Source organism: Ovis aries, chromosome Y (assembly GCF_016772045.2).
Source record: "Ovis aries strain OAR_USU_Benz2616 breed Rambouillet chromosome Y, ARS-UI_Ramb_v3.0, whole genome shotgun sequence".
NCBI lineage: Eukaryota > Metazoa > Chordata > Mammalia > Artiodactyla > Bovidae > Ovis > Ovis aries.
The window spans coordinates 8,549,896-8,559,979 of NC_082741.1; the positions used below are offsets into that span (position 1 = coordinate 8,549,896).

General features: G+C 42.0%; 1 protein-coding gene across 2 annotated transcripts in view; it reads right to left on the reverse strand.

Annotated features, from left to right (window-relative positions):
* The window catches only part of LOC132659062 (eukaryotic translation initiation factor 2 subunit 3, Y-linked-like), a 45,154-nt gene extending 41,739 nt beyond the window's left edge, over positions 1–3,415 (reverse strand). For both annotated transcript variants that reach the window (XM_060408718.1, XM_060408717.1), the window contains exons 1-4: positions 3,321–3,415; positions 2,616–2,679; positions 1,204–1,331; positions 991–1,112 (exon numbers count right to left, since the gene is read on the reverse strand). In XM_060408718.1, coding sequence (XP_060264701.1) covers positions 991–1,112; positions 1,204–1,331; positions 2,616–2,679; positions 3,321–3,392 — 386 coding nt within the window. In that variant the 5' untranslated portion in view covers positions 3,393–3,415. The remainder of the gene's footprint in view (positions 1–990; positions 1,113–1,203; positions 1,332–2,615; positions 2,680–3,320) is intronic.
* Between the last annotated feature and the right edge of the window lie 6,669 nt (positions 3,416–10,084).

Genomic DNA, 10,084 nt, shown 5'->3' on the forward strand with positions numbered 1-10,084 from the left:
TGGCAACCCACTCCAGTATTCTTGCCTGGAGAATCCCACAGAGGGGCCTGGCCAGCTAGAGTCCCTGGGGTCTCAAAGAGTCAGACACAACTGAGTGACTAACACTTTACAACTACTGGGGAAAAATCAATTAAGGCTCGTCAACTTTCGGTTATTCTACAATTATTTCAAAGTTAAAAATGAAAGCACATGGAGCAGAGCAGTTGGAAAATCAAATATTACATTTGCCATTAATAACTTTAGGTATAAAATGCTTACAATAAAAAATTTTAAACCATGCATTAAAAATGTAGATTTTAAAAATAATTTTAGCTTTTAAAACTTTTATAGAAGCTTAAGAGATATCTGATGTTTTCAGAGTATAACTGTAACCATATAATGTCAGATAAACTATTTAAACAAGCAATAATATACACTAAATAAACTACAACTGCATTATCAGAATGGAAATTTTCACTCAAAAAAGGAATTTACAGAAGGATCTCCACTGTCTTGGAAGACTGAATGAACCTGCCAGCCTAATGCAAAGAACTCAGCACTTAAGAACAAAAATTACTATGCTTTTAGAATTACTACCATTCTCAAAAATTGAATATTAATATCCTTATGATGTAAATTTTCTTTGGGTATTCCTAACACCTACATATGTTAGATGACATGTTAGTGTTCTGAGGAATCAAGATATGCAACATTCCAGAAATGGATACCTACAGGCAAAACAAAACAAGTATGTAACAATATTGGAAGACTGAACAGAAGGACCCCCATGCTTGTATTTCTTAAGAGAACCCAAAAAAACACATTTTACCTTATATTTAAACAGAATCCTTAAAAAGGTTATCAGCAACAAGTATAAGCTCTAAATTTTATTAGAAAATGTTTTGGCAAAAATCCATCTGCTTCAAGCTTAGATTTGAATCACTAACTTATCAATTAAATAATTCAATAAGCAGAAAGGAAAAAAATGTGTATTTAACATAAAGTAATCACCTGACTAGTTTGAAGTTCCCTTTGGTCCCTGGAATGTCTGTAGGAAACTCATCAGGTGTACTACTCCCACAAGATCTGTAACACTCTGGCCGAGGACAATTTGCATCATCAAGTTTGTAAATCTAAAAATTATAATGAAAATAAATTTAAATTCTCACTTGCATATTTGAAACCCAAGTAAAATCGTTTCTCCTTCCACAACATACTATGTACCTTGGCATTAGCATACCCAAGCTTGATTGTAATATTTCTTTCTAGTTCATTTTTGAATCTGACAGTGTGAACTCCAGAAATAGCTTTCACCACAGTAGATTTTCCATGAGCAACGTGACCAATTGTACCTATAAAGGCCAAAAAACACTTAATTTATATGCATACCATTATACCAAGTATTTCAGTAAAGTTAGAAAAACAAAAGGCATAATTCACTATAAATATTTCAAACTACAACCAACAGAGATTTCATTTATGCCCTCCATATATTCTTTCAACACAAAATTTTTTCTGAAACATGTACCTGAAAATTTTATTTAAAAATCATATTATTCAACTTGTTATCTGAAAAAAGGAGTTCACTTGAAATAAACATTCATTTAAAAACACAAAATTTTGTATATTAATAAAATTTCCAGTATTTTGATTGAGGTAAACATGCACAAAGCGAAGTGAAAGTTGCTCAGTAGCATCCAACTCTTTGCAACCCCATAGGCTACACAGTCTTTGGAATTCTCCAGGCCAGAATACTGCAGTGGGTAGCCTTTTCCTTCTGTGTATCTTCCCAACCCAGAGATCAAACCCAGGTCTTCCACAACGCAGGTGGATTCTTTACCAGCTGAGCCACAGTGAAGCCTAAACATGCACAGATCCATGAAAACTAGGAAACAACTCCAATCTGATTACAGTAAAACAAGTAAATGTTCAGAGTGAGCACCGCAAGTGGCTCAGCAATAAAGAATCTGCCTTCAATCCAAGAGATGGGGGGTCCAATCCCTGATGTAGGAAGACTCCCTGGAGAAGGGAATGGCAACCCCCACCAACATTCTTGCCTACAGAATCCCAAAGCAGAGATTAGCAAGCAACAAGTCGGGGTGGGGGGCGGGGGGCGGTCACAAGAGTCCACACACTTAGCAACTAAAACAGCAGCAGCAAGCAGTACAATGTCTTACAATTTTTCACCACTCTAAGGTGTAAGTCTTATTAGGCTTTACTGCTAACAGAGGTAAAACATCTACACTCAATCAACTTCTCCCAAATTATGTGTCAATTAAGAAAAGAAGTAAAACACTTCTGAAAGATTAGATACTAAATAAGACATTTCAAATTCTGTTAAGAAATCTGTTCTTAAAATATTCTCTACAAAAAGAATTTTCACCTCTTCTTTAACATTCTGCTATACATGCATACACCGTACTGTCTCTTCATACACCTATGTCTTTCCCTGGATCCAAGTGAAGAGTACTGTTTCCCAAGAAATCGAGCAGGTACTTTGCTCATAATGGCTAAAATCTATCCATTATGTATTTGAGTCTTCCTACAGTTCAGTTCATTGAACAAGAGTTTAAATGTCATCGGAGAGCAATCAATCCTCAAGAAGGACAGCAGTGTACACAACAATGTATTCTTACCTATATTAATTGTGGCTTGTCTGCTGATTACTTCATGAGAGAGTGGTGTCAACCTGGTAACATCCTGCAATTAAACATTTTAGTTTAAACTACCTCACAAAAGACAAACCGTAATTTATATCTCGTTTTGTATCTACAGTTTACCATTATCTATTCAGCGCTCCACTGTTTACCAAAAGTACCTTTCTTGCAAAGGCAGTCTTGATTTCCAGTCAGAACAGGGATGCCTGGCGTGCTGCAGTCCATGGGATCGCAGAGTGAGATACGACTGAGCGACTCAACAACAAAAGTCAAGTCCTAAAAGCCCTTTACAATTACAGAAGAGCCTATATTTCCACCAACTCTAGAAGATCTGGAAGACCAGGGCCTCAAATTTCAAGAAAATTAACACTAACGACAATGTAAAAACTCCTTCCAGAACTGAGGGTATTAACAGTCTTTGCCGGATCTTCAGAGGAAAAGACGTTAATGGCACTTAATATCTTGACTTTCCTGCCCAAATCTCCGCGTTTCGAAGCTCCATGATTTCACACCGCCAGGCTCAACTCGCACACCTGGATGAACGCTTCAAAGAACGCCCGGGTCCAAGTTTCGGGCGTAACTCAGGCTCTCGGCAGCCCGGTACTGCCGGGATTCAACGCTTCCCAAAGGTCAGGTCATACCCACTCCTAAACTCATTCCAATCCGCCTTAAAGAAAACCTTACCAGTGTGGAGAGATCCTGGCGAGAAAGATGTGGCTGACCCAGGGTCACACACGACTCCTCACCCCGCGCCATTTTGCCGAGCGAGCAACGAAACCGTCCGCGAAGCTTCCGGACGGTTCGCAGGCCCCCTTGTCCCGGCGGGGCTGCGCAGGCGGGAGAGCGACTACGTCTCGCGCCTGGGAGAGAAGAATGGTTGTGTACCAGAGCGGTCACTAAATGGCCTTATTTCTCCTGGCTTTACGTATTACCTGCAGAAAGCCTGACGATAAAAAGCGAGCCAAAGGTTTAGGGGCCTATTCACTGGCGACTTAATGGGCATTTGTGCAGGCAACGCTAAGGGCAGCCCCAAAAAAGAACGCTTGGTAGGATGACGCAACCCCGCCTCTGGATAAGTCGAAAGTAGCTGTTTCCGTTTCGCTAGCTGATCGCTTGGAACGGTTTCCAGGGACTTGCTACCCCTATTTTTTGGTTGCAGTTTCCACAATTTATTATGGTGAGGTCGCCTGTGGTCTGGGCCTGTCTTCCCCGAAAGGACGGCTTGTAATAAGCCACACTCAGACTCAGCAAGTTCCTTTGGGGGATTGCGGGGTGGGAGAGTGAAGGCTTCCTTAATAGCTCGTTAAAGAATACGCGTGCAGTGCAGGAGACCCGGGTTCGATTCCTGAGTCGCCAAGATCCTCAGGAGAAGGAATAGGCTACCCACCCAATATCTTGGGCTTCCCTTGTGGCTCAGCTGGTAAAAAATCCTCCCGCAATGCGGAGACCTGGGTTTGAGACCTGGGTTGGGAAAATCTAAGAGAAGTTAGAAGGCTACCCAATTCCAGTATTCTGGCCTGGAAAAGTACATAGACTGATGGTCCATAGAGTCGCAAAGAATCTGACAGGACTGAGCGACTTTCACTTTTAGGGAAGAAGGGAAAAGCGCCTTCTGGGGAAAGTTTGATGGAGGGCTCAGGTGTCCGGATGTAGCAATAGCATTTTTGCAGAACCTTTAGGGTTCTCAAAGTTTTTTAAAAAACAGATAAAGGGAAATATACTTGTTTGGAGAAAATCTGGACAAGTGATTTTACCAGGTATTTCGGTAAACAAAGACTGCCAAGGGAATCAAGTCATCAGCATCTGCATTCACCTGCAAATATGTGCCCTGATGCGGTTTGAGATGGGCTGGAGAGAAATAGGAAGTCGGCCCAAAATGGTTAAGATGCACAATCTGGGAATGATTTTAATGAGTTCAAACTTTATTTTCCCATTCAAAGAAAAGCCCTATATTCTTTAATTCAGAAGGGTGTATTTCTTTGGTTAGAAATTGATGTGACTATCTCTGTTTTGTTTGGTTGGCTTTTTTTTTTTTTTTTTTTTGGCAAAGCCTTCTGTATACCTTGCTCTTCCTTTCCCTCTGTGTAACAATTCCTCAGAGCTAATAATCCCTCCTGGGTTATAATCATCAGTGCTGCTGTGTTTAGTTGCTTTAGTGCTGTCTGATTGACTGTGATCCCTATGGCCCATACCTCACCAGGCTCTTCTATCTGTAGGAAGGCTTCAGGCAAAAATACTGGAGTGGGTTACCATGCCCTTCTCATAGTTCTCAGTAAGTTAGCCAAATAAAACATTCTTAGCTTTTAGGTTGTGCCTTTTTCCCCCCTTTTAGTTCAGTGTGACAGTACTAGCCACCGACAGTGGCACACAAAGCAGACTTTTTTTCTTCGCTAAACTCTGGATCTGGATCCTTAGTACCAGCAGAGGCCACTTGTGCCTGTCCACCCCCTTGGAGAGTCTAAATGAATTAGGGTCCTTCTCTTCTGGTACTCAGATATGCCGTTTTTGGAAAATCCAGTGATGTAGAACTCCTTGGATGTGTTGGTTACCCTTGAAACTTTTTTAAACTTGATACCTTGACTAGTTCATTTGAAACACACTGGGAAGATTTTTGCTCAGTTTGCTGCTAAGTCACTTCAGTCGTGTCCGACTCTGCGACCCCATAGACAGCAGCCCACCAGGCTCCCCTATCCCTGGGATTCTCCAGGCAAGAACACTGGAGTGGGTTGCCATTTCCTTCTCCAATGCATGAAGGTGAAAAGTGAAAGTGAAGTCGCTGTTGTGTCTGACCCTCAGCGACCCCACGGACTGCAGCCTACCAGACTCCTCCATCCATGGGATTTTCCAGGCAAGAGTACTGGAGTGGGGTGCCATTGCCTTCTCTGTTTGCTCAGTTTAAATATGGGTAATTTGACCCAGCTAAAAGACTCAGAAGACTTACCTCAGCTGACTGAGTAGGGGTTGGAGTAGGTATTTTGGTGGGAAAATAGCCTGTGATTTTCCCTTGTTTACTTTAAAACAACTTATTGAAAAAGTGAAGATATCTCAGAGTTTTCACCCCAAGAGAAGTGATACTCCTGGTTTTCTCAGATTCAGGAATGGTGGATACAAGTACCTTTAATTAGCTACTATACCTAAAAGGGAAGGTCACTAGTTTAATTAAAAAGTTGCTCTGCTGGGGACACATATAAGATCTGACCTCTCTGTGATCTGAGTACTCACAGTGATTTTACATTACCTGGGTGAAAAGCTCAAACACCTTCAATTCTGTTGAATTGAAGGACTCTGTGGTCAAATCTAAAGTTTAAGAGTTAATGTCACAAAACATGCTGTAACCCACTGCATGATTGCTACTGGTGTGTTTTTATCTTGATAAATCTATTGGGGAACTGACCTTTCAAATGAAAGAAAGGCAGTGACAAAATGCCATCTTCAAACTAAGACCCCATCTAGTTTTTGGTAAGCCATTGGCACTTGCTGTCTACCTCTATAGAATTAAATCAGATGTTGCTGCAGCTGTTGACCTCAACACCCCACTTAAAGTAGTTCAAGTTGGGGGCACAACTGAGGCAGCTGTGCTGTGGGAAAAGCTGGCAAGACAGGTCTTCACATAGATATTTTCAGGAGCCAATCTTAGGAGTGCAGTTTTTGTATGTCCTCAAATCTAGAAAAGCACAAATCCTCCATGGGTATGACTGTTCTTTATAACTGGCAGAAACTTCTTGCAAAAAATACATACTTGATTGCCTGATCTCCTTTCAGCAAAATCGTATATATATGGACCGTCCCCCATCTACCATGGAGCAGTTTCAAAGCCATCTGCAATTTTGATCTGGGGCTGCAGTCCTCATTTGGCCCCAAATAAAATGTGACTTGCAATTCTCAGGTTGTGCTTTTTTTTTCAAGTTGACAAATTTATGGCAACCACAGAGGGACACAAAGTAGTCTTCTTTCACCTGAACTCTACAAGTACCGGGAGACTTGGCAGAGGCCAAGTCACCAGAGGCCCTTTGTGCCCATCTGCCTCAAGTTTCTTGCCTGGAGAATCCCAGGGACGGGGGAGCCTGGTGGGCTGCTGTCTATGGGGTTGTACAGAATTGGATACGACTGAAGTTCCTTAGCAGCAGCAGCTGCAACAGCCTCCTTAAGAGTCCAGATGAATTGGGAAAGTCTCTTTGTTCTCAGATCTCTTGTATCTGGATGACCTTAAGTTTTACTGGTAGTTGAGCAGGTACTTGCCTCCTCTGAAACCCTGAAGTTACTGGAGTTTGAGGGGCCCAAGTGAGATACTGGAGCAAACCCAACCAGTGGAAAGATAGGGAAGAGGGCTCAGTTGAAAAACACCAAGGAATGTCGGGCTCTGTTGAAAGATTTCATGTTCTTCCTCAATTCAGCCACCTTAATAGAATTTGTTGTGATGAAAGTGAACACACCACATGACAGCTTTCCTCTGAAGAAAAGGGACAAGACACATTAAGTTACTTATAGAAGTAACTTATAGAAGTAATTTATAGAAGTGGTGGTGCCCAAGTACTCATACTGTCCAGTGATGCCATAGGAAAACCCACTCATTAATTAAAACGCTTGTCAAGGGGTCACATAAGAATTGGCCACTCAGGTGGCTCTCAAAAAGTCTACAAACAATAAATGCTGAAGAGCCTGCATAGAGAAAAGGGAACCCTCTTACACTGTTTGTGGGAATGCAAACTAGTACAGTCACTATGGAGAACAGTGGAGATTCCTTAAGAAACAGGAAAAAGAACTACCATATGATCCAGCAATCCCACTGCTGGGCATACACACCGAGGAAACCAGAATTGAAAGAGACACATGTACACCAGTGTTCTTCACAGCACTGTTTACAATAGCTAGGACATGGGAGCAACCTAGACGTCCATTGGCAGACTAAGAAATGGCTAAGAAAGCTGTGGTACATATACACAATGGAATATTCAGTTCAGTCACTCAGTCATGTCTTACTCTTTGCAACCCCATGAATCGCAGCCCGCCAGGCCTCCCTGTCTATCACCAACTCCTGAGTTCTCCCAAACTCCTGTGCATCGAGTTGGTGATGCCATCCAGCCATCTCATTTTCTGTCGTCCCCTACTGCTGCCCCCAATCCCTGCCAGAATCAAGGTCTTTTCCAATGAATCAACTCTTTGCATGAGGTGGGCAAAGTATTGGGGTTTCAGCCTCAGAATCAGTCCTTCCAATGAACACCCAGGACTGGTCTCCTTTAGGATGGACAGGTTGGATCTCCCTGCAGTCCAATGGACTCTCAAGAGTCTTCTCTAGCACCACAGTTCAAAAGCATCAATTCTTCGGCACCCAGCTTTCTTCACAGTCCAACACTCACATCCATACATGACTCCTGGAAAAGCCATAGCCTTGACTAGATGGACCTTTGTTGGCAAAGTAATGTCTCTGCTTTTGAATATGCTGTCTAGGTTGGTCATAACCCTCCTTCCAAGGAATAAGTGTCTTTTAATTTCGTGGCTGCAGTCACCATCTTCAGTGATTTTGGAACCCCCAAAAATAAACTTGACAGTTTCCACTGTTTCCCCATCTATTTCCCGAGAAGTGATGGGACCAGATGCCATGATCTTCGTTTTCTGAATGTTGAGCTTTAAGCCAACTTTCTCACTCTCGTCTTTCATTTTCATCAATAGGCTTTTTAGTTCCTCTTCACTTTCTGCCATAAGGGTGGTGCCATCTGCATATCTGAACATACTGATATTTCTCCCAGCAATCTCGATTCCAGCCTGTGCTTCTTCCAACCCAACGTTTCTTGTAATGTACTCTGCATATGGATTAAATATGCAGGGTGACAATATGCAGCCTTGACGTACTCCTTTTCCTATTTGGAACCAGGCTGTTGTTCCATGTCGTTCTAACTGTTGCTTCCTGACCTGCATATAGGTTTCTCAAGAGGCAGGTCAGGTGGTCTGGTATTCCCATCTCTTCAAGAGTTTTCCAGTTTATTGTGATCCACACAGTCAAAGGCTTTGGCATAGTCAATAAAGCAGAAATAGATGTTTTTCTGGAACTGTCTTGCTTTTTTGATGATCCAATGGATGTTGACAATTTGATCTCTAGTTCCTCTGCCTAAAAAACCAGCATGAACATTTGGAAGTTCACAGTTCATGTATTGCTGAAGCCTGGCTTGGAGAATTTTGAGCGTTACTTTACAGGCATGTGAGATGTATACAGTCATGTGGTAGTTTGAGCATTCTTTGACATTGCCTTTCCATGGACTATTCAGTTCAGTCGCTCAGTCATGTCCAACTGTCCAGCACACCAGGCCTCCCTGTCCATCACCAACTCCCGGAGTTCACTGACACTCACATCCATTGAGTCAGTGATGCCATCCAGCCATCTCATCCTCTGTCGTCCCCTTTTCCTTCTGCCCCCAATCACTCCCAGGGTCAGAGTCTTTTCCAATGAGTCAGTTCTTCACATGAGATGGCCAAAGTACTGGTGTTTCAGCTTCAGCATCATTCCTTCCAAAGAACACCCAGAGCTGATCTCCTTTAGGATGGACTGGTTGGATCTCCTTGCAGTCCAAGGGACTCTCAAGAGTCTTCTTCAACACCACAGTTCAAAAGCATCAATTCTTCTGTGCTCAGCTTTCTTCACAGTCCAACTCTCGCAGCCGTACATGACCACTAGAATATTACTCAACTATTAAAAAGAACACTTTTGAATCAGTTCTAATGTGGTGGATAAGACTGAAGCCTATTAGAGTGAAGTAAGTTAGAAAAACATTGATAAAGTTTATTAACATACATATGGAATTTAGAAAGATGTTGACAATCACCATATATGCCAGGCAGCAAAAGAGACACATATAAAGAACAGACTTTTTGACTCTGGAAGAAGGCAAGGGTGGGATGATTTGAGAGAATAACATTGACACATGCATATTATAATATGTGAAATAGATCGCCAGTCCAGGTTTGATGCATGAGACAGCGTGCTCGGGACTGGTGCACCAGGACAACCCTGAGGGATGGGATGAGGAGGGAGGTGAGTGGAGGGTTCAGGATGGTGGACACATGTACACTCAAGGCTGATTCATGTGAATGTGTGGCAAAAAACACTACAATATTGTAAAATAATTTGCCTCCAACTACAATTAAAAAAAAAAAAAAAGAATTGGCCATTCCACAATTGAAGCAGTGGTCTTACACTGCTAGAAGTAGAAACTGAGAAACACAAGAAAGCTAAAATGATTGCAGAACACTGCAAGAAAGCAGAACACTGGCCCACTACACAATTTCACTGGTGAATTTAATCCATGACAAATTCAACTTAAAAATGGAAAACAAACTTTCAAATACAGAACATGGAGCATCAGAAAGCCAGCCTCTAACAATACCCCAGCTTTAAGCCAACATTTTAACTCTCCTGTTTCACTATCATGAAGAGGCTCTTTAGTTCTTCAATT